This window comes from Rattus norvegicus, chromosome 1 (assembly GCF_036323735.1).
Source record: "Rattus norvegicus strain BN/NHsdMcwi chromosome 1, GRCr8, whole genome shotgun sequence".
Taxonomy (NCBI): Eukaryota; Metazoa; Chordata; class Mammalia; order Rodentia; family Muridae; genus Rattus; species Rattus norvegicus.
Window position 1 is genome coordinate 91,628,188 of NC_086019.1, and position 23,533 is coordinate 91,651,720.

The following is a 23,533-nucleotide window of genomic DNA, read 5'->3' on the forward strand; positions in this document are numbered from 1 at the left end:
CAGTGCCCTCTTCTGGCCTCCTTAGGCCAAATATGTGCAGCGTACACACACACACACACACACACACACACAGTACAAATCTTTGGTGTGTGTTTTCAAAACTTTCTTTGTGTAGCCCTGGCTATCCTAGAACTCATTCTTAGACCAAGCTGGCCTGGAACTCAAGAGAGATCCACCTGCCTTTGCCTCCTCCTATGCCCCCACCCCACTCCCCTAGTGCTAGGGTTAAAAGCATGCACCACCACCCAGTGATCAATCTTTTAAGTCTAACAAGAAATAATGGCATTTCTGAGTCTTGGATGAGTGGTGACTCTCCTCAGCCTGCTCACTTTCCCAAGGTGCTTGTTACCCCAGCATGAAGGTCCAGAGTATGAGTCTCAGATGCCACATACCCAGGTGCCCAAAAATATCCACAACATTGACTTTGTCCTGTTTATTGGGGTGCTGTTGTAGGCAGGAGGTACAGTAAAGTCATTTTGCCTCGATTCCCTGACACCACCACCCCAGCTAACTACCTCGTATAAATATATATCTATAAGTCAGTCAGTAAAAAAGGAAGACGTGTCAGCCAGCCTTGACGACCTTAGGGCTTCAGCTTAGAGAAGAGGTAGGTTCCTGTCCTTGCCAGCCCATCGGTGTGGGCCAGGAAGCCAAGGTTCTGGAGCAGTGCTGGGGCACAGGGACAGGGTGCTTTCTATCTACCCCACCCTAGAGGTCTAGAGTCTTTGGTTAGAACCAGGTAGTCCACGGTTAGGGCCAACAGCCCCACCCACTTGTGCTTCTGGGCAACCTGGCACGTCATTCTGTGTGTGAGTCAGGGCACTTACACAGTGAGGCAAGGCTGGCTGTTTCCCAAGGAGAAGCCTCCTCCCTTGCCTCAGAAATGCCTTCCTGTCACTGGACTTTGCTAAGACAAGAGCCCAGGTGTCAGGGACAGGAGGAGGAGGTGCTGAGGCTGGAGCTGGTGCACCAAGGAAGGAAGATGATCACAGTGCTGGCCCAGTGCATATGGCTGCGTTCTGGGTCTGCAGTAGCTCAAAGTCCACAAAGGAACAGAGAGGAATCTTCTGTCCTGGCAAGGAGGGCAAGCTGGCCCCACAGGAGCATTAGGCCTTGGGCAGCCTCAGCAAGTATCCCAGGAGGCCACACCCTCCTCTCAGCACTAGGATGGGGCTGTCACTGGCCCAGGTGGACAAGTAGTTCCTGTAGTCTTCACAAATGATGCCTGGTCCTCTGGGGAACAAAGCCAACCTGTCGGCTCTAGGCTCAGAGCCGACTCAGGGAAATGTTCATTCTTCCAGCTGTGGCCTCTGGTACTCCCTTAGATGCTTTCCTAGCTGATCAGGATTCCCCATTCACATTCTGCTAACTCTATGCCTCCACCTGTCTTGTTTCCCATAACCTAGGGGAGCCCAGTGCTGCCAGAGATCCTCGAGCTCCTCAGACCATACTGGTCTGGTGACACCTTGAGGCACCTTATCTTCCATCAGCAGCCTCAGGCCAGACAACATCTTCCAGCCAGACACTCGCTATCCTCCCAAGTGAGCCTAGCAGTGGCAGCTGACGTCAGCTCTGGGCCAGGCCCTGAAGGAGGCAGATCAAATTGTCCAAACCCCAGAGGTAGCCATCTTCACGGTTGCCCTCAGCCCAAGGCAGCCTGTGACTGAGCATCTGGTGGTCAGGCAGGGCCACTGTCTTGCCGAAGTCAATCATCCAAACCTTGGCCAGGCCGGTGTGGTCATGCACAAAGAGCAGGGAACTGCCCACTACCTGCAGCAGACAGAGAAAAGCAGTTAGAGCGAGCACTAGCCAAAGTATCCCCACTGAGCACTAAAGCAGGGTGGTGGACAGCAGAAACTCTGGAATGAGGCTACTTGAGTTCAATTCCTGACTCTGATGCTTGGGCAACTATTTTACCCTCTCTATGACTGTTTCTAAATATACAAACTGAGAATAATTATATAATTTACATGTAATGACCACAAAGCATTTCAAAGGATTCCTAAAACTCAACAAATACACAATGAATGTTACAATTATCGTGTGTGTGTGTGTGTGTGTGTGTGTGTGTGTGTGCATGTGTGCATGCACACGCGCCCAGAGAATGATCCAGAGACTCCAATAAACTAAGGAGTTCACAGCAGAGCTACATCCCTAGCCCCTGTCACCTTTGTTTTCTATCCCTCATTTTTTTGTTTGATGGGGTTTTAGTCCCAGATGGTCCTGAGCTATCTAGACAGCCAAGGCTGTCCTTGAACTCCAGATCCTCCTGCCTCTACCTCCTACGTGCTGAGATTATAGTCGTGTTCCAAGATGCCTGGCTTCTCTTTTGGTTTATTTGTGTTAACAGGGTGTCCTCGTACAGGCCAGGCTGGCCTGCCTCCCAGCCCTCCTGCTTCCTCTTTGTCACTAACAGTGTGAGCCAGCAGCACACCAGGCTATTTGCTGGTCATTTTTAATCCACTTTGCACAAACTTAAATGCAGTCCCAGCCCTGAGTCAGTGAACTCAGACTCAACACAAGACTTGGAGGACTTCTCTAGATTAGGACAGTGGTTTCTTAGGCCTACTGGACGGTGGCTGATAATGTTAGGCAAGTGGCTTCCTTCCTCCAGCCTTGGTGCCCTGTCTGTAGAATGGGGAAGTCGGTAACCCTGTACCTCCTGGGGTCACCAGAAGCACTCTACAAGCCACAGGCTCCTAAAGTGCTCCCAGTGTCTGCCTGGAGCACTCCTCGGTGGGGACTGCAGTGGAGCACTCCTCGGTGGGGACTGCAGTGGAGCACTCCTCGGTGGGGACTGTAGTGGAGTACTCCTCGGTGGGGGCTGCAGTGGAGTACTCCTCGGTGGGGACTGCAGTGGAGTACTCCTCGGTGGGGACTGCAGTGGAGCACTCCTTGGTGGGGACTGCAGTGGAGCACTCCTCGGTGGGGACTGCAGTGGAGTACTCCTCGGTGGGGACTGCAGTGGAGCACTCCTCGGTGGGGACTATAGTGGAGCACTCCTCGGTGGGGACTATAGTGGAGCACTCCTCGGTGGGGGCTGCAGTGGAGCTCTGCTGTTGCTCATTGATGAGCAGGTGTGGTACATCCCCAATCTAAACATTGGGGAAGCAGATGGACAGCCACAAGCTCAGGTCAACCTGAGCTGCACAGTGAGTTCCAGGCCTGCCAAGGCTGACAGAGTAAACTTGCCTCAAAAGAAAGTCACTAAGCCAGCCATGGTGATACACATCTTAATTCCAGCACTCAGAGGCAGAGGCAGGAATGTGTATGAGCTCAAGGCTAACCTGGGCTATGAAGTGAGCAGAGGGGCCAGTGAGATGGCTTAGCACATAAAGGCACCTGCCACCAAACCTGATGACCTAAGGAAGTTTGATTTCTGGGCCCCACATGGTGGAAAAAGAGAAATTTCTCCTATGTTGTCCTCTAACCTCCAGCTGCCTATCTGGAGAGCCACATGCTGCTAGACCTTGTGATCACAGGCCTTAACCTGAGGCAGGAGGATTAAAAGTCCAAGGCCTGTAGTTTAGACAACAGAAAGTGTGGAGAGCTTTGGGGGCCACTGCTAGGAACTTGGCTGGAATTTGACCTTGGGCTAGGACAGAAGTAAGATCAGGCAGGAGTCTGATTTTGGGATAGAACAAAGAAGTCGGCTTCAGGCAAGAATTTGACTTTGGGCTAGGACAGGGAAGTAGGCTCAGATATCTTGGTCATCCTGATAAGCACCTAGAAACAGTGAACGTGGGACTTTATTACCTTGCTTGTTCCTTAACCCAGATCTGACCTTATTATCTACATGTAATTACCACTTCAGTCTCAGAACTGGTGAGGTCATGCATCTACAGTATTGTTTAATTGTCTTTTTCTTTTTAATCCTCGCCCCCCCCCTTAAACCCCTCACCCCCCAGAACCTGTTGACTGACTGAGCTGGCTTGGTCCCTTGAGTAGCATGGGTAACTTAAATCCTGTCTCAAAATAAAAACCTATAGAAGTTAACCTGGTCTATTAGTGAGTTCTAGACCAGCCAAAGATACACAGTAAAACCCTGTCTAACAAAAATAACAGGTGAGGGGCTGGAGAGATGGCTGAGCAGTTAAGAGCACTGACTGCTCTTCCAGAGGTCCTGAGTTCAATTCCCAGCAACCACATGGTGGCTCACAGCCATCTGAATGGGATCCGATGCCCTCTTCTGGTGTGTCTGAAGACAGCTACAGTGTACTCATATACATTAAATAAATAATATTTTTTAAAAAAGGTGAAAAGTTGGGGCTATAACTCAGTCAGTAGAGTGTCTGCCTATAAGCATTAACACACACCAATTATGCCACACCCAGGAAGTAGAGGTAGGATGATCAAAAGTACAACGTCATCCTCAGCTACATAGCAAGTTCCAGGACAGCCTGGGCTACATGAGACCCTGTCATACATACATACATACATATATATATATATATATATATATATATATATATATAATGTATATATATAATGTATATATGTATATTGTATCTGTCTTCAGACATAGCAGAAAAGATTCCATTACAGATGGTTGTGAGCCACCGTGTGGTTGCTGGGAACTGAACTCAGGACCTCTGGAAGAGCAGTCAAGTGTTCTTATCCGCTGAGCCATCTCTCCAGCCCCGAGACCCTGTCTTTAATAAAAGTGGAGAGTGTGAGGAAGGTATGTAGTTCAGAGGTAGAGCACTTGCCTGGCAGACATGAGATCCTGAGTTCAAATCTCCTACCAAGCAGAAAAGAGAGATAGACACCAGCCAGTTGCAGATGTCACCATATGGCAAGCATCCAAGACTGCTATGTCTCTCCAGCTGTCAAGGGAGGGAAACTGCAAACGCCTACTGCTGTGTATTTTAAATGGAAGAAAGACACTAGGCAAGCAAAACCAAACACTAGGAGAGGAGAGACCTCTACTTCCTCATAAAGCCTGAGATAGCAAGAGGGACAATGGTGACATTTGACCAAAGCAACCCTGAGGATGACAGCTGGCATCCTCTGATGGCTTACTGTGGGCTGGGCTCTAAGAGATAGTCTATTCATTAACCTCCATCTGTGCCCACACGGCTGCTGCTGTCAAACTACAGGTGCCATGGACACTGAGGCCTCCGTGGGGGCTGCCTGGGCTGAGGAGGCTGAGGAGAAGCACAGCTGGGATTGAGACTTGTTCAGCTTGAATAGCAAGAGCTTCCTAGAGAAGTCAGAGATGCCACTGAGGAAAAGGAAAGGGCTAGGGGCAGCGGGAGGGGCTTGCTGACAAGACACTCTGAGACCATCACTACTGTGACCTGCAAACAGCCTCAGACGACCCAAGCCTCCTAAGAGAGAGAGGATGACAGCAAGCATAGTGACAACTATAACCCTAGCGCTTGTGAAGGCTGAGGCAGGAGGATCAGAAGTTCTGGGCCAGCCTAGGCTAAATGAAACCCACAAAACGAACGGCACAGTGGGTGGGGCACTTGCTGCCAAGCCTGGGGACCCGAGTTCCATCTCGTGGACTCGCATGTGCTTTCTCATGGTGTCCTCAGTGCTCCAAGTGTGCACAAGCCCATACCCATTACAAATAATTAATAGAAAACAAAACATACAAATGAAAAAAAAAAGGACCAACATGAGAGACAGGCTAGGAGAAGGAAAATACGAGAACCACCCAACACGGCAGTACTGGAGACATGTCATTACTAATCATAAAGTAATTCTAAGACCCAGGAGTAGTGAATGGGACAGCCTCTGTACACCCTGAAGGTTGCCTTCTTGTGACTCTCAGCCCTCAGCTGTCCTGAGAGTGGGGTGCCACCACCCCTGCTCTTGTCTGAGCAGATGAAACCAGCTGGGTCCAGAAGGCTGGGTGTGGTGCTGTCCCCTGTAATCCCTGCATGTGGGAGGCTAAAGACAGGAAGATCCTACGAGCCACCCTGGGCTACATGGGGTGTGGTGTCAAAAAAACATGCCTCTCTCACAAAGAAAATACAAGGACTGGATGTGTTCAGCACGTGAATGAGAGGCTCTGGTTTTGACTCCCAGCCCTGGAAATAAAAAAGGAAACTGAGGCCCAAGAAGGCAAGTCTAAGGTCAAACATCAGCACCAGCCACATCCCAGACCATCTGGCTTGAATCCATGCTCCCACTTCCTCCTTTCCTGAATCCCCTCTGCTAAGCCCTACACTGGAGCCCACATACACCTACTGGTACCCGGAACTCATACCTCGTGGGTCTTGAAGAAGGGAGAATTCTCCAGAGTGTCTCGAAGGTCCTCCAGTCGCGCCACGTACTTTCTCTGAGTGAGAGAGAGAGAGGGTCTCTCATTAGCACAGAAACCCAAGACCTCACCCTGACAGCCTAGACGGCCAGTCAAAATGAAATAAAAGGAAGCAAGGAAATGGCGGGAAGAAGTGGCACTGGGGAGGAGCCATAAGGTAGTACCCACAAGAGTGAAGCGGATGACAGGAATCCCACCTGTGCCCACAGCTCCTCCATGGGAGGCAGCGTCAGGTTTCCCCTTCCCCCGAGTGGGGCCTTGGTCTATTTTGGCCAACAGAACGTTGCTATGCTGTTAGCTTCCTGTTCCCGAGGTGAGGACAGCACAAGCTAGCCTGCCATACTGTCTAACACACAGACACCCAAGGCCTGAACAAGGCTGTGAACCAAGGCAGATGTAAAAGCTACTCTTAGCCAAGCCACCAGCCAATGGCAGACTGTGAACAAAGCTGGCCAGGGTAGCCCAGCCTGGCACAGCCCAAAGCCAGGAAGCCAGCCTCAGAAGCAACAACAGACGGTGGCTGTCTCTTGCTACATTTTAGGATTCAAGTGTTCACTTACTAGGATTCCAACGTCCCCATTCACAAAGTCTTCCAACACCTTTGTCACCTGCTCCAGAGCCTGTGTCTTCTTGAAGTTGGTGTTGCAGGTCCCATCGGCCTTCTGCAAAGCAAAATGGAAGTGCTGTCAGGTGTGCCGTTTCACCTCCAGCACTGGGCAACCTCAGGGCCTTCCTGATGAGCCCTACTCAGGGAAACCGTCTGCCCGCCCAGCCCAACTCAATCCAGCTCCATCACACTTTGCCGTAAGCTTCCTTCCACATCTAACACACAGTTATGGCTGAGCCCATCCAGCAAAGTAGGCTGATAGGGGGTCAGGTTCTGGCTTCAATCATGATTCTGCTACAGTGTGGGCTTAAGCAAATCTGTCTCTTTTTGAGACAGGGTCCCATGTATCTGAGGCTCACCAAAAATTCACTACCCATAGCTAAGGCTGGCCTTGAACTCCTGATCCTCTGCCTCTATTTCCCAAGTGCATTGCCTCATTCAGCTTAAACAAGTCCTATTCCCTGCCTCAGCCTCCGATGCCTCATCTGGAAAATGGGAACATCTGTATATCTACTGCCTAGAGCTGGTATGGGGTATCTGAGGCTGGGTATGGTGGTTATTTATGCTTAAGCTGAATTCAAACTCCTGGTCTCCTGCTTCAGCCTCCCAAGTGCTAGGATTTCAGACATGAGCCACCACACCTGGCTATTTAAACTTATTGACTATGTGATTAATTATTCAAACAGATGTGGGGTGGGGATACTGTACCAGTGGTCTCCTCATACATGCTAGGCATGTGCTCTATTGATACACTACTGCCCTAATGTTTATTTAGTTTTTTATTATTTGTTTAGTGCTACTGAGAATTGAACCTGAAGCCTCACACACGCCCAGCGAGCCCTCTGACACTGAGCTACATCTCCCAGCTCTTTTTATTTTAACTCCCCCACCCCACCCCTTCCCCCAGACGAGTTATCTCTAAGCTGCCTAGGTTGGTCTTGAACTCTCGCTGTAACTCAGATTGAATTCGCAGTCTTCAGGGGGATGAAAGATCTAAGCTACCACATCCAGCTTTTCTAAGTATATTTAATTTACAAAATACAAACATAAAAGATCCTTCCAGTGGTATACTCCATGGCGGAGGGAGGAGGACCAGGCGTGGAGCCCAGGGAGGCTGGGACACACAAAAGGCGGGGCTCAGGAAAGGGAATATGTTCTAGTACACAGATAAACCTTGCCTCTGCTAGATGCAGGAGTGAGAAGCCTTCCCTAGACCAGCTAACTGGACCAGCAAACATGGGTCTGCTTCATTCTAGCATCCCCTGCCACGAACACCCCATAAGAAGTCAGCCTACGGGGTTGGGCATTTAGCTCAGTGGTAGAGCCTTGCCTAGCAAGCGAAGGTCCTGGGTTCGGTCCCCAGCTCCGAAAAAAGAAAAGAAAAGAAAAAAAAAAAGAAGTCAGTCCACTGCTCCAGTCCCAGAACTCTTGAGTGTCAAAAAAAACCCTGACTAGCTCCTGGCTCTTACCTTGATGCCTTCAATCCGGAAGCCCAGGGTGGAAGTTGAACTCAGGGTCTCCCTCCACTGCATGTATCGGGGCTTAGTGACCGCACCCTGAGCGTGCTCCTCTGGGGTGGGAGCCCCTGGGTCCACTGCCACCATCTTCTCATACATATCTTTCCGGGGTTTGGGTCGTTCCCGGGCCTTCACCAGCTCCTCTTCCAGGTATGTCCTGAGCGCACAGGATAGACCAAAGAAAACCGTTAAGCATAGAGCTGCAGGGCTCACACTTCCTGATAATAAGACATATTTTGCTGGGAATGGAGGTGCAAGCATTTGATCCCAACAATTGGAGGACAGAGGCTGTTGGACCTCTGTGAGTTCAAGGCTAGCCAGTATATTTAATTTACAAAATAAAAACATAAAAGTTTCTTCCAGCTGCTATACTCCATGAGGGAGGGAGGACCAGGAGTGGAGCCCAGGGAGGCTGGGACACTTAAAAGGGAGGGCTCAGGAAAGTGAGTATGTTCATATTCTATATATCTATATAGATCTGTCTCAAAACAAAAACCTAATAAACTATAAAAATTTAAACAATAAACAAGACAGTAAGCAAAGACTTTTTTTCTTTTTTCTTTTTTCCTTGACATAGGGTTTTTCTTTCTTTTTTTTTTTTTTTTTTTTTTTGACATAGGGTTTTTCTAGTATAGCCCTGGCTGTCCTAACACTCACTCTGTAGGCCTTGAACTCAGAGATCTTCTTGACTCTGCCTCCCTAGTGCTGGGATTTAGGGCACACACCACCACATTCAGGCTAAGATCTTCTTCAAACACAAGGCCATCAATAACAATAGTAGGCAAACAACGTTTGACAAAACAGAAAGTACTTCAGCTCCTGGGTGCTTGGCCACTACTTACCTGAAATACCTGGGACCAGGAGCTGGAGAGATGGCTGAGTGGTTAGGAACACTGTCTGCTCTTTCCGATGACCTAAGTTCCAATCCCAGCATCAGAAAGTGGCTCACAAGTGTCTGTAACTCTAGTCCCAAGGATTCTAACACTCTATTCTGGCTTCCTCAGGTATCAGGTTCACAAATATATGTGCAGGCACAAAATTTGCTCACATAATTAAAAAGAATTCCCAGCACCCAGTTTACAACTGTCTGTAATTCCAGTTCCAGGTGATCTAATGTCCTCTTCTGGATTCCTTGGGCACTAAGGATACATAGAATTAAATAAACAAAAGGAAATAAAACTTGGAACTAAAGGTGCTTCTGACTTTGAAGTTTTCAGATTTTAGAATTATTGAATGAAGCTTCCAATTTCACAGTAAATTTTGAATTTCAGGTTTCTGAAACCATGTGTTTATTTACTGGCAGAGGAAACATGCTTTCAAAGAGGTAAGGGGACAGATAATCTGTAGCAGCTACCCTTTTCCACCATATGGAGTCACGGGGGTGGGACTCAGGCTGTCAGGCTGGATGCCCTGAGTTTTTACCCAATGAGCCATCTCACAGGCTCCAGATTTTTCATTTTTACTGAACTTTGAGACAGGGTCTCACTATGTAGCCTGCCAGCCCCATCTGGAACTCACTATATAGACCAGGCTAGCCTCAAATTCATAGAGATCCAACTGCCTCTGCCTCCTGGGAGGTAAAAAAAAAGGTAAGATTTATTTATTTTTACTTATTTTAACTCATTATACGTGTGAGTCTGTGTGGATACATAAACATCACGTTGTACATAAAGGAGCCCTGAGAGGCCAGGAGCAGGCATTTGACTCCCTCAGATCTGGGGTTACAAGGTACGATAATCACTACATGGGTGCTGGGAACCCAGGTCTTCTGGAAGAGCAGCCAGTACCTATAAACAGTAAGCCATCCCCAGAATTATTTTCAAAGAGGAAACAATGTTAGTTTATTAAGAGAAAGCAAGACCCCCCCACGCCCTCACAACTGGGAGAGGTTCCAAGGGGAAAAAAACACCAGATTCTGTATTAGAGTTAATGGTATTAAGTTCTTAATTAATGAAATGGCAAATGCAAGGTCATGAGTTTAGTCCTCATTCCAGGAAAAGTGAAAGAAAGAAGTTAGAAAATATTCACATATTATAGTGCGTGCGTGAGTGTGTGTATCCAGAATATTTAAACAACTAATCAAAAAAATTAACAAGACAGGTGATATCAAGATAGAATCAATAATACCAAGAAGGTACAGCAGGCCGGTGGCACACCTGACCTCCACCTCGGCCCCCGCAGCAGGTGGCACACCTGGAACCTTGGCACACCTGGAACCCTGGCACACCTGGAGCCCTTGCAGCAGGCCGGCACACCTGGAACCCTTATGGATCACTGACAAGAGCACACACTGATGCAGCTACTCTGGATTCACTTGGCTCTAGTTTCATAACTGGTCACCACTTCCTCTGACTGCCCCATGGTTGCCCCAGTCCTACCTGCTGCCCATCTTGCAGTCCATGATAGAGGGGCCCTCAAAGTCGGCCAGGAGGTCTTCCATCTGGTTGAAGGCCTGGCCATCCCGCTGCACCATGCCATAATAAGTGGGCACGAAAGGCCGCAGGGGGTCTCCCATCAGCAGCTCCAGGCTGCGCTGCTCACATTGGCAGAAACGTTTCAGAATCCGGCCATCCTCACCAGCCTGGAAGTTCCCTGTGGGAATCAAGACCCAGGAGAGGTCAGAGCCTGACCTGACATTGGCTATTTCCCTGCAAGATCAGACAGCAGCCATGTCATTCTGTCATGCAGTCCATTGTCTCCACCAACACTCTCTCCCTCCCTCTCTGGGGTATTGCTCTTAGAGTATCTTGTTTGTTTGTTTTGAGACAGCTGGCCTTAAACTTATAAAAACCCTCCTGCCACCCAGTGCTGGGACTAAGGTCATGGGCTCCTACCGTCCAGCTCACACCTGGTTTTAAATGGGCCTACTTCTACTCTGTGTGGATTCTAGGAATAGCTCAGGCTATCCCGCTTGCACAGAAAATGCCTTTACTCAGCTAGCCATTTTGCCAGCCCCGTTTTGTAATTTTAGTGGGTGCTCTTGTCCTCTGAGGTAACTGTGACGTCTCAGTTAACGACATAACTCTCTACAACAGACCCTCATATGATTCCCCAGAGGACAGCCACTTGGGTTTATTTAAATTCATTTTTGCTAGAAACAGTGGCTTCAGCCTCTAGTTCCAGAAATTAGAGGGTTTAGGCAAGAAGATAGACACAAGTTTGAGCCCAGTCCAGTATACACGGTAAATTCAAGGCAAACCTGGATTGTATGGCAACACTCTAGGTATAAAATAAATAAATTCATAATTCTGACATTACCTGGAACACGGACCTGGCTAAGATAGAATTACAAATTTTTCTTTTCTTTTCTTTTCTTTTTTAAGGCAAAAGGATAGTTTTACTTTGTTGACAAAAGGTCTTGCTCTGTAGCCCAGGCTGGCCTCTGAGTTGATGATCCCCCTGCCTCAGCCTTCCAAGTGATGGGACTATAAATGTTTGCCAAACCAGGCTTGGTGATGCAATCCTTTAAGCCCAGCATTTAGGAAGCAGAGACAGGAGTCTGAGCTCTGGTGAGTTTGAAGCCAGCGGGTCTCCAGTGTGTCTGTCCCAGGCCAGTGAGGACGACACAGTGAGACCCTGCCTCACACAAACAAGCGAAGGACGGTGAAGAAGAAGCTGTGCGCCCACGCGTCAAGGATGCTGGCAACCGTGTTTTCTGCTCTACCTACCATCTTGCTGTGTGAGGAAACACACACAAAGGCTATGTGGTAAGCCCTGTTTTTCTTCCAACTGAGTCACAGGACAAAACCATTTGGCTTTGGTTTACGGAGCATCCGCCATGCAGGAGACATAAAGACTCCCAGGACTGGTCGCTGTCTTTCTCTCCTGCCTGTCCCACTCTCTCAATGTTTTGCTCTCAACTCTTCTGTTAATCCTGCAAGGGCAGCAAGATTTGTTCTACATTAATGTGGAGAACTGAATCCCAGCTCGGCTAGGGTCACCCATAAATAAGGTGGATGTGAGGTAGTACCCACCCACTCCGAAGCCGAGACTCAACCGACCAGCAGATCTCAGCGCTCAGAGGACAGAGGCAGGTGGATCTTTGTGAAATCAAGGCCAGCCTGGTCTACAGAGTGAATTCTAGGCCGGCGAGGGCTATATGGATCCTATCTCAAAATAAATAAATAAAGTATTACTAGGCCTAAATATTTCTCATAGCAGCCCCATAGGTGGGGACTGTCACCAAGCCAGTACTGAAGTATACAGTGCAGGACTTTCCTAGGTCACACACCTATGCCGGGCCCTGACGATCTGTCAACCAAGTCCCCCAGTCTCACCAGCATGTCCGGAAAGCTGTACCCAGGGGTAGTAGTGCTTATGGAAGGAGACCACGAAAGGCGAGTACTTCAGAACTGTCTTCAGCTTCTTCCAGGGCTTGCTCTGCAGGGAGGGTGAGCATGAGGTATAGATCAAGGCCAGGGAATTACTGTCCTGGTGGCCTCCTAGGAGCAGGGTCCCTCTGGTGGGAGCGACGGAACCCCACTTAGTCCAGTGATGATGAGACTACCCAGTGGGGAAGAGTCTGTCTCCACGTGTTTGTCATAGGAGGAAGGTTTGGTTACTATAGCAACAACCAAAATTCAGTATGCCCTAAACCCAGGCACAAAGCACAGAAGCCAAACCTCCTGCCTCTCAGTAAGGTCAGGTCTGGAGCAAACCATAGAGATGGAGTGGAGGAACGGAGAGGCCCACCAGAGAGAGAGAGGTGACATAAGTGATGGAGAGTGATAAAGTGCTGGTTGCCAAGTGCCCTGGTTTGTCCCCCTTCGGGCAGCTCGTTCCCTCCTGAACTGGGGTTACTGACTTGCTCTGCTAGTGAACTGTGACTGGAAGTGTCACTTACAGGCGGAAGCTGCAGACCAGTTCAGAAGCTCCCTTTTCAGTTCCCTGTTGGGGGTAAGGAGCTGGGCAGGAATGGGCCTTGGTCCCTAAAGGCGGACAGCACAGAGCAGGACACCCCAGCCATAGCTAATCTGTCACGTGTATGAGCAAAACTTTTGCTGTTGCTCCAAGTCATTCATGTTTGGGGACAATTTGTTCGTATAGCAGATCTTTTTATTTTAAAAAAAAATTGGATTTATTCATATGTATCGAAGCTTTACTTAGATGTATGTACATGTATGTACATGTATGCATATCTGGGGCCCGCAGGTCAGAAGAAAGCATTGGCTTCCCTGAAACTGGAGTTTATGGGTGGTTGTACACTATCATGTGGGTGCTGGGAATTAAATTCAGGTCCCCTGTAAGAACCAGCGGTCTGAACCCTGAGCCATCTCTCCAGTCCCACTCCAGCAGACCTTCATCTACTGACTAACAAGGAGACGTAAGAGAAATACAGAGGGGCTAGAGAGATAGCTCAGAGGGTAAATATATCTGCTCTTACAAAGGGCTCCAGTCACCCACATCTGGTACCCTCTGGGGCAGTTCACAGAGAGCTGGGGAGTTCTGTAACTCCCGCTCCAGAGGATCCCACACCCTTTCCTGGCCTCCTTGGGTAGGAGACTGATATTCAACCCCCCCCCACACACACACACATATGAAAATCACTTTTAAAAATAGTCTTAGGCAGAGCATTGTGGCGCACACCTTTGATCCCAGCGCTGAGGAGACAGAGGCAGGTGGATCTGTATGAATCATGGCCAGCCTGCTCTGTATAGCACCCACAGAGCTGCTCACAGTGAGACCAATCAATCAATCTTGACTTTCGGTTGGTTTGGTTTTTTGAGACAGGGTTTCTCTGTGTAGCTCTGGCTGTTCTAGATCTCAGAGATCTGCCTGCCTCTGAATGCTGGGATTAAAGGTGAGTGCCATCAAGCCCGACCCATAAACTAATTTTAAAAAAAAAAAAAAAAAGAAAGAAGAAAATATGGAAACAGGTGAGCATCTCGGTAGCGAACATTAAGGCCAGGGCAGGCTGGCTCAGGGGTAAAAGGCCCAACTGAAGCCTGCGTTCAGTCCCCAGAACCCACCTGGTAGAAGGGCAGAGCCAACCCCCAGGAGCTGCCATGGGACCGGAACACAGTGAATGTTAGAAGGCTACAAAGAACAGCAGAAAGAAAAGGAGAGATGGAAGGGAGGGGAAGAGTTGGGGTGGGGAGGGGGTGTAATAGAAAACCAGGGAAGGGCTGGGGCACAGCGGCAGACTCTGGACCTCATGCCAGTACTATAAAGGAGCAAATACCGAGCAGGGTTAATCATGCTGCTTCACGTCTGACTCAGGCATGTGTGAGTGCCTGCACACACACTCATCCCAGGCACAGGGTGGCCCTTAGCATGAGCTGTGAGAGTGGGTCACATGCAGAGAAGGGAGCGGTGTGCTCACCCCGCATTGCCCCCAGGGTCAAGGGCATGTTTTCTCCCAGCTCCCCAGCAGACAGCAAGCTGCAGGGAGCCAGATGCTAAGCAAGGAGTCAGGGTGTTGGACAGCATGGGATCCAGGAAGGGCTCTTTTCTCCCATGGGGAGGAGATGATTCATCAAGGTTCCTGTTTACTAAGCACCTGGAACATTCCAGGCACCATGACAAAGACTGTGTGCCATTCCCTACTTAATCCTAAAAACAGCCCCAGCAAGATGGTTGTCTGTGTCACACGGGAGGAAACAGATTCAGAGGTGAAGCCACTGGCATAATATCACCAGGCACCGTGCTGGGTTTCTGGTTCTGGGCTTTCTGACCCCATTTCCCTGGGGCTTACTCACTGCATTCCAGCTGGACTGGAGTTTATGCAGGGAAGTGGACTTGTTAGGCTACAAGTATGTCTTAGTACCTGCTCTGATACAGCAGGTGTCCCCCAAACACTGGTTTTATCATAAACACCTGCCCCTACATCTCTCTCATTCACCAATACTGAAGATGGTACCCCAAACCTCCAGCATGCCCTCAGCACAAGGGCTCTACCACTGAGCCACGCCCCCAGCCCCTCACTGGGGGATTCTAGGCAGGGGCTCTACCACTGAGCCACGCCCCCAGCCCCTCACTAGGGGATTCTAGGCAGGGGCTCTACCACTGAGCCACGCCCCCAGCCCCTCACTGGGGGATTCTAGGCAGGGGCTCTACCACTGAGCCACGCCCCCAGTCCCTCACTGGGGGATTCTAGGCAGGGGCTCTACCACTGAGCCACAGCCCCCAGCCCCTCACTGGAGGATTCTAAGCAGGGGCTCTACCACTGAGCCACGCCCCCAGCCCCTCACTGGGGGATTCTAGGTGGGGGCTCTACCACTGAGCCACGCCCCCAGCCCCTCACTGGAGGATTCTAAGCAGGGGCTCTACCACTGAGCCACGCCCCCAGCCCCTCACTGGGGATTCTAGGCAGGGGCTCTACCACTGAGCCACGCCCCCAGCCCCTCACTGGGGGATTCTAGGCAGGGGCTCTACCACTGAGCTACGCCCCCAGCCCCTCACTGGGGGATTCTAGGCAGGGGCTCTACCACTGAGCCACAGCCCCAGTCCTTTATCTTAATCTGGGCTTTCGGGGAATAGTTTATCAGTCTCAGCTTACCTGCCCCCTCTTCTAGGACGCTCTCTTTGATACCTTAGATCTGCCTAACTATACTATGGATTCTCACAACCCTAAGCTTCTCTCACCCCTGCCCTGCCCTCTCAAGCTGTGGAGATTCATCTGTGGCCCCACCAGCCTGGAAGAATCGTGTCTTGAGGAAGGCGGATCTCTGTGAGTTCCAGATCAATCTGGCTTACATGGACTTTCCAGGCCAGAGAGGACAACACAGTAAGATCCTGGGTCAGAAGATCATATATAAAGAGTCGTGATTTGATCACCAGTATCTCCAGCAAAGTACAGGAGCTTAGGAAACAATTACTGTTTATAAGAGGATGACAAAAAGGAAGGACAGAAAAAGAAAGGCCAGGCAGTGGGGTGCGCCTGTAGGTGGAGGATTAGGAGTTCAAGGTCACCTTAAGCTACACTGTACAGTTCAAGGCCAACCAGTGCTATGAGACCTTGTTATAAAAACAAACAGGAGGGAAGGGCACACAGCTAGGCCACTATGGTCAGATGTGATTTCAGAATTAAATAAAGAGTAGGAAGTGAGGGACTGTCAGCCACAGGAACATGTGCAGGCAAGAAAGCAAGGAGCCAGGACAGTGTGCACTCAGGCTTCGCAGAAGGACGGTCAGGACAGCAGAGGGTGGCCGGCCGAGGCCTGAAGACAGGAGGTTATGAACACAGCCTTGATGCTGATGGTTTCAGGAAGTTTTGGCATAGCATGGCTTCTGGAAAGACGAAGAGGAGTGGGAAGAAGGCGGGCAGGTCAGCGAGAGCCTCCCCCCCCCCAGGCCGGAGGGCTTAAAATGGAAAGTTTGAAACTCAAGCTAGAACTAAGTCAAAAATTGTGGCTTTTACTTAGCCAGTACCAAGCACAAGATGCCTTTCTGTGCCTCAGTTTCCCCACCTATAAAACAAAAGTGAGCCGAAAGTACTAATCTCCCAGTACGGCCGGACTCAAAGGCACACTCCACTAGGGAGGCAGAGGCAGGAAGACCAAATGCTCTTGGCCATCCTAGACCACAGAGTGAGACCCAGTGTCAAAACAACTGGGCTGGGCGGCCGCAGTGCATGCCTTCCGTCACTCCGAGGCAGAGGCAGGCAGATTTTGAGGTCACCTGGTTTATAGAGTTTCAGGTCAGGGCTACACAGAGAAGCCAACCAAACAAACAAACAAAAAAAAAACCCAAATGGTTATAGACAGAGAAGAAAGGGATGCTGACTGAGTCAGGAAGAAGGTAAATCCAAGCCTGCTAGGAACACATACCAAGTTCAAGGCCTGGGCAATGTCGGAAAAACCTGTCTCCAAGTAAGCACTGAAAAAGAGGACTGTCGTCAGAGCTCAGTAGTACAGTGCCTGCCCAGCATGCATACGGTGGTCCTAGGTCCATTCAGTTCTTCAGGTTCAATAACACACGCACACACACACATGTGTGTGCACATGCACACACATGCATGCACGAGCACATACACACACGGGCACACACTTGTGTGTAGGCATGCAGACAAAAGCACAGGTGGTGAGACGGCTCAGCAGGTAAAGGCACTTGCTGCTAAAGCAGACAACCTGAGTTTGATTCCTGGACCCCACACGGTGCAAAGAAAGAAATAACTTGTCCAGTGACCTTCATGGGCACACTGTGACACGCGCGCATTCACACACTAAATAACATAATAAATACATAGACAGAAACGGTGAAGCAAAAAAAAAAAGTACCACAGCATGGGGGAGCACAGTTGTCACCCCAGCATTCAAGAGGCCGAGGCAACAGTGCTGCCATAAGTTCAAGGCCAGCCAGGACTACATCTACACAGCAAGCTCCAAGCCTGTCTGCACCTCCTAACAAGAATACTTAGCAAGTCTGAAAGACAGACAGACAAGAGGAGAGAAGCAGAAAGACGGGAGGGAAGAGAAGGGACCTAGGTATCTAGGCAGGCCCCTTCAGTTTCTGGTATTTGAAAGGGTTTGAACATACGTATCTTGGGGCAGGGGGGTTCATATTGCCGCTCAGGCACATTTCAGATTTAGGCTAATCTTTTGCTTCAGCCTCTCATTCTGCTGGGATTACAGGTGAGTCACAGCACCAAGCCTAGGGGTTAAATTTTTTTGTTTGTTTATAGACAGGGTCTCGCTGTGTCATGGCTAGGGCTGTCCTAGGATTCACTGTGTAGACCAGATCTACCTGCCTCTGCCTATGGGATTAAAGGTCTGCACCGCCACGTGGCTCGTGGGGGGTTAAACCTTAAGTGTGTGACGTCCTTGGAGAGGATGTGCCCTGATTTCTTCATCTGTAAGAAAGGACAGCAGTGTGTCACAGGACTGCCCTGAGGAGTGACAAGCAGCGCAGAGTGCCTGTGACAGTCACAGTCATCAGCGCTGTTGTTGCTCTCCTTCAGCTCCAACTCAGCTGTGCAGAGACGTCAAGCTGAGAGGGCAGGCACGGTGAAGAGTCATGGCACAAAGCCCTGGAGGGTTGGCTCTTTTGTGTGGGCATGAACACGCTTGGGCAGGTCTGTTTCTCACAGCTGGGACCACATGTGTGAACACGTCTCTGAGGGAGGTACACAAGCTAAGGGGGGGGGAGATCGAGGTAGATTCCAGGGGCCGGAGACCAGTAGGAGGACTCCACAGACAAGCTGGCAACCAGATGGACTCTGCACCCTACCTGAGGCTCTTTTCCACACCTGTGTCTGTTCTGCCCCTCCCTCCCGAACCTGCCCTGCTTGCTCCTCTGATTCATGAGAGAGCCACACCCAGGCTGGGGGCGAAGGTGGAATATGTAAACAGGAGTTTGAAGGGGCCCCTTGGGGAGCAGAGGAGTCCAGGAGATTAGGTGGGTACCTGGATAGGCTGAGGATCCCTGAGCATCTTGCCCTGTGAGCATCTAGAGAAAAACTAGAGCTAGTCAGTCTGTCGGCTCATGACTGTAATCCCAGCACTTGGGAGGACCGAGGCAGTAAGATCGTTATCATAAGTTCAAGGCCAGCCTGGGTACATGGTAGGTACTTGGCTGGGGTGAGGATCCTTGAGCATTTTTGCCCTCTGAACTTTTTTTTTTTTTAAGATTGTATTTTTAATTATGTGTGTGTGTGGGTGTGGGCAGGTCTGTGTGACTGCAAGTACCCTCAAAGGTCAGAGGCGTTAGATCCCCTGGAAATGTTGTCACAGGCAGTCGGGAGCAGCCCCACAGTGCTGGAAGTCCAACTCTGGTCTTCTGCAAGAGCAGTCCATTCATTAACTGCTGAGCTATCTCTGCAGCCCCCTCCCACCTCTGAATAGTCAAAGAAAGCTGGGGGCAGCTGGACCTGTCAGCTCAGACCTGCCATCCCAGCCTTTGGAAAGCTCGAGGTAGGGGCTGGAGAGATGGCTCAACGGTTAAGAGCACTGGATGTTCTTCCAGAGGTCCTGAGTTCAATTCCCAGCAACCACATGGTGGCTCACAACCACCTGTAATGAGATCTGGTGCCCTCTTCTGGTGTGTCTGAAGACAGCTACAGTGTACTCATATAAATAAAAATCAATAAAAAAATTAAAAAAAAAAGAAAGCTCAAGGTAGCAAAACTGTTAGCGGTTCGCTAACTTAGATACCTGCCAGCACCTGACCATCTAATGAAACATCTAATGAAAGCTCTGAAATACTTGTTGCTCTTGCTCTTGAAGAGGTCTGAGGTTGGATTCCCAGCACTTAAACCGTGGCTCGCACCATCTGTAACTTCTGACTCCCTCTGCTGACCTTCCCGGGCAGCAGGCACCCATGCAGATAGTACACATTTATACAGGCAGGCAAAACATACATATACATAAAATAAATAAATCTAAGTAAAAAAAAATAAATAAATGCATCTTTTTTAAAAAGGCTTAGGGCATCAGGATGGCCGCAGGACATGCTTCCTAAGGACAAACGATTGTGGCATGGTGACACACCCCTGTCTGTAATTCCTGGAAGGCAGAGGCAGGGTGATCTTAGCAAGCTGGAGTCTAGTCTCCAGGCCAGCACGGTCTACACAGCAAATCTATCTTATGGGGGGTGGGGGAGATGCAGCATAGTAAAACATGTATGTCTGTAATCCCAGAGGCTAGATGATCAGTGCAAGGCCAGACTCAGTAAAATAGTAAATTTCGGGCCAGGATGGGCCGCAGAAGAATGTCTAAAGAAAATTAAAAAAAAAGAAAAGAAAAGAAAAAGAGAGTGGGCAGATAGGCCAAGGGTTCAATCAATAGATTTGAGAATGTATGTGCATTCCTTCTATCTAGTGGTATTATATTTAAAAAAAAATGGTGTTTTGCCTCCATGTGTGTCCGTGTGAGGGTGTCAGATCCCCTGGAACTGGAGTTACAGACAGTTGTGGACTGCCATGTGGGTGCTAGGATTTGAACCTGGGTCCATTTGGATGGAACAGCCAGTGCTCTTAACCGCTGAGCCATCTCTCCAACCCCTTACTGGTGCTATTCTTAAGAGCTTGGTACCAGGCCCCCTCCAGAGGATTCAACAGCATTCACAGACCTTCTATGTAAAATTATGTGCCCACCTAGACTCACACACTGTTACGTCTCAGAGGTCCCTGGGCATGATTAAGTGAGTCAGTGATCCATCCTCCACTGGGGAAAGCTTCCAAGAACAGACAGAGGGGGAAAGGGAAAGCTGGAAATGAAAGGGCAAAGAGTAGGGGGTTCACCAGATGGGTTAGCGGCCTGTCACGGGGAGATGACCAGTGAAGGGAAGAGAGAGCTAGAGATGTAATTGCTGGCAGGTAGCGAAGGGTAGCCTGCAAGAGCGCTTTCTAAGCCAAGTCAAAAGGATGGGAGACGTGGGGTGGTGAGGCACGCTCTGGGGAAAAATGGGTCCTACTCACTCCAGATCTGTCCTCAGGATCGCTGGTACCTCCGCCCCCAGCCACCAAGTCATCCTCAGATTCGTCAAAAGAGGAGGCAGAAGAGAAGCCGCCAGTCCCCCCCTCAATCCGGGCTTGGGGTCCCAGCGGCTGGGCCCCAGGCTCAGGAGACTCTGAGGTGATGATAAGGCGGGGCACAGGACACAGGGAGCTGCACTCCAGGTGGGAGCACAGGTTAGTCACCAAGTCTCTGGGCTCTGGTTCCATTAATGGATCATCTCCATTGGACTTCTCCAAAACGCTATCAACCCAGGGACCATCATCAGTGCCAGGTTGAATCAAAGTACCGTCAGTGTCCTGTGCTGAAAAACCATCGTTTGCAGGCTGTCTGCAGGCTGTCTGAGTACTAGGTCCTATGAGGGAGCCATCAGTTTGGGACTCTATCCAGAAGCCATCGGTGTCATGTGGTGTCCTGGAACCATCTGCGCTCAATTCTTTGCAGGAGGTACCAGCACTTGGCTCTGGTGAGGGGCAGGCTGGGTGATTTTGGAGTCTGGACATGTCTTGGTGGGTCCGGAGGTGATCAACCCAGGGCTTGTCCCTCTCTGGTAGAGTCTGCCACAGCTCGGATCTGTCCAGTTCGGTCCAGGATTCATCAAACCCTGGTTGGGTACAGAGGCTGGCTCTCTTTGGCCGAGCCTGGAGGTCAGGTCTGTGAAGATCAGTTCGAAAACCATCTGTCCAGGAACCGGCCATCTCCATCTCAGCCAGGGGGCTGCTCAGTTTTGGATGTGTCTGGAGGTTGGACCCGTCTAGCTCCTTATTTTGGCTGGGCTTCTCCGAGGCAACTCCTAGGCCAGCTGCTTCGCACTCCTCGTGTTCGTCTCCACAGGGTTCTGCCTGTGGACCGTCCGGACACGGCGCAGGCCCGAAGTCGGTCCTCTCCGCCTCTGAGTGCAGGCTGAACCCCTCGATCCAGGCCCGGGGACCGCCCCCCTCTGGCCGTCCCGTCGGGCCACCTGCTCCCGGCCCAGGGCGCTGCAATCCCGGCTGTCGCCGCCGCCCACCTCGCAGCGCCTCCAGCCCCATGCGGGCCTCGGCTGGCAATGCGCCGGCCTCCGCCTCGCTCAGGCTCCCCCGGCACGGGCAGCGCCTCATACCCGCTCCCTCGGCTCGGGCTCCGGCCCGTCCGGCCCCTCCTTCCCCTTTAAATCCTACAAGGGGTGTGGCTGGGGAGCCCCAACTCGTGGGTTCCGGCCCGCCGAGCTCCAGGCCGCTCGGATATGTAGGGGTTAACCGATACTCCACCTCCCAGGGAAAGCCCAAAACACGGCCCTCGCCGGATGTGACGAATCACGAGTGTGGGGCGGAGCTTCGGTTGGCACCGTGTGTCTCGCTGGGAAAGGACACTAGGTTTCTAGGTCTGACCCGGGGTCTAAGTCGTGCGCCCCCGCGACTTTTCCCTACATCACTTACTCTACCCCAGTAATCAGTTCAACCACGCACTCATTCAATATTCAGAGACAAGGTGGACTTGAGACGTCCCCACAGGCGTTAGTTTGAGTGCTTCCGCAGTCACTTCTCAAGCAGTTACCTTCAGTGTCTTTCCCTTCCTCTAAATTTCCCGTGAGAAACCTGATGTCTAGGTGGGCACGGTGGTAAAACCTGTAATCTCATCACTTGGGAGATGGAGGTTGAAGGTTCAGGAGTTCAAGGTCATCCTTAGCTCCATAACCAGTTCCTAGTCAGGAGTATTCACACCCACGCACCCAGAAGAGACAGAACATGATGGTACAGCTTTTAATACCAGCACTCTGGAGGCAGAGGCTAGCAGAATTGTGTGAGTTCTAGGCCAGCCTGGACTACATAGACCCCATCTCAAACACCCTCCTTCCCAATACACATAAAAGAGGAGAATTAAACGACTGAGAATTAAATGCCAAGCCTGATGAGTTTAATCCCAAGACTGCATAGTGCAACATTTGTGCATAAATAAATGTATGTTTGTTTTCAAAGAGTTTTGAGGCTAGCTGGGTATGTGCCTCACACCTTTAATTACTGCACTAAGGAGTCAAAGGCATGCGGACCTCTGTGAGTTCAAGGACAGCCTGGTCCACAAAGTGAGTTCTAGGACAGCCAGGGTCTATGCACCGAGAAACCATGTTTTGAAAAACAACTATAACAAAACAACAACAATTCCAGGGCTGGAGAGATGGATCTGCAGTTGAGAGCCATTAGTTACTCTTGTGAAGAATTGGGAGTTTGTTTTCCAGCACTATGTGCGGGGGGGGGGGGGGGGGGGGATCACAGTCACCTGTAAGTTGAGTTCTAGAGCGTTGAACACTCTCTTCCGGTTTCTTCCAGGCATGCACAGCGACCACAGACATACTTGCATATATAAAATTACCCACACACATAAAATTAAATCTTTTGGGGTTGGGGATTTAGCTCAGTGGTAGAGCGCTTGCCTAGCAAGTGCAAGGCCCTGGGTTCGGTCCCCAGCTCTGAAAAAAAGAAAAAAAAATTAAATCTTTTTACGGCTGGAATGGTGGCTCACACCTTTACTCAGTTCTCCCCAGTACTCAGGTCTCTGAATTTATGTCAGTTCCAGGTCTGCGAGAGCTACCTGTAGAAAGCCTGTCTCGAATAATAATAAAAATAAATAGGTAAGTCCTTTTCAGAAAAGAATTCCAATGTTTAAAACCATGAAGAAGGGGCTGGGGATTTAGCTCAGTGGTAGAGCGCTTACCTAGGAAGCGCAAGGCCCTGGGTTCGGTCCCCAGCTCCGAAAAAAAGAATCAAAA

The 23,533-nt window shown here is 50.1% G+C and overlaps 1 protein-coding gene across 1 annotated transcript; it reads right to left on the reverse strand.

Moving 5' to 3' along the window:
* Positions 1–418: 418 nt before the first annotated feature.
* On the reverse strand, positions 419–21,995 carry Itpkc (inositol-trisphosphate 3-kinase C). The gene is made up of 7 exons (NM_178094.3): positions 20,751–21,995; positions 12,673–12,775; positions 10,774–10,987; positions 8,348–8,552; positions 6,832–6,933; positions 6,218–6,289; positions 419–1,770 (listed from the first exon to the last, which is right to left on the reverse strand). The coding sequence occupies exons 1-7, from the start codon at positions 21,885–21,887 to the stop codon at positions 1,567–1,569; spliced, it is 2,037 nt and encodes a 678-aa protein (NP_835195.1). The 5' UTR covers positions 21,888–21,995; the 3' UTR covers positions 419–1,566.
* Positions 21,996–23,533: the final 1,538 nt, after the last annotated feature.

Excerpts from the sequence above, each read along its gene's own strand:
- Itpkc (NM_178094.3), bottom strand. The coding sequence starts at position 21,887 with ATGAGGCGCTGCCCGTGCCGGGGGAGCCTGAGCGAGGCGGAGGCCGGC. Across the intron at positions 6,290-6,831 it reads ATGGGGACGTTGGAATCCTA|AGAAAGTACGTGGCGCGACT; the intron begins GTAAGTGAACAC and ends TCTCTCACTCAG. Across the intron at positions 1,771-6,217 it reads CCTTCTTCAAGACCCACGAG|GTAGTGGGCAGTTCCCTGCT; the intron begins GTATGAGTTCCG and ends TGTCTGCTGCAG.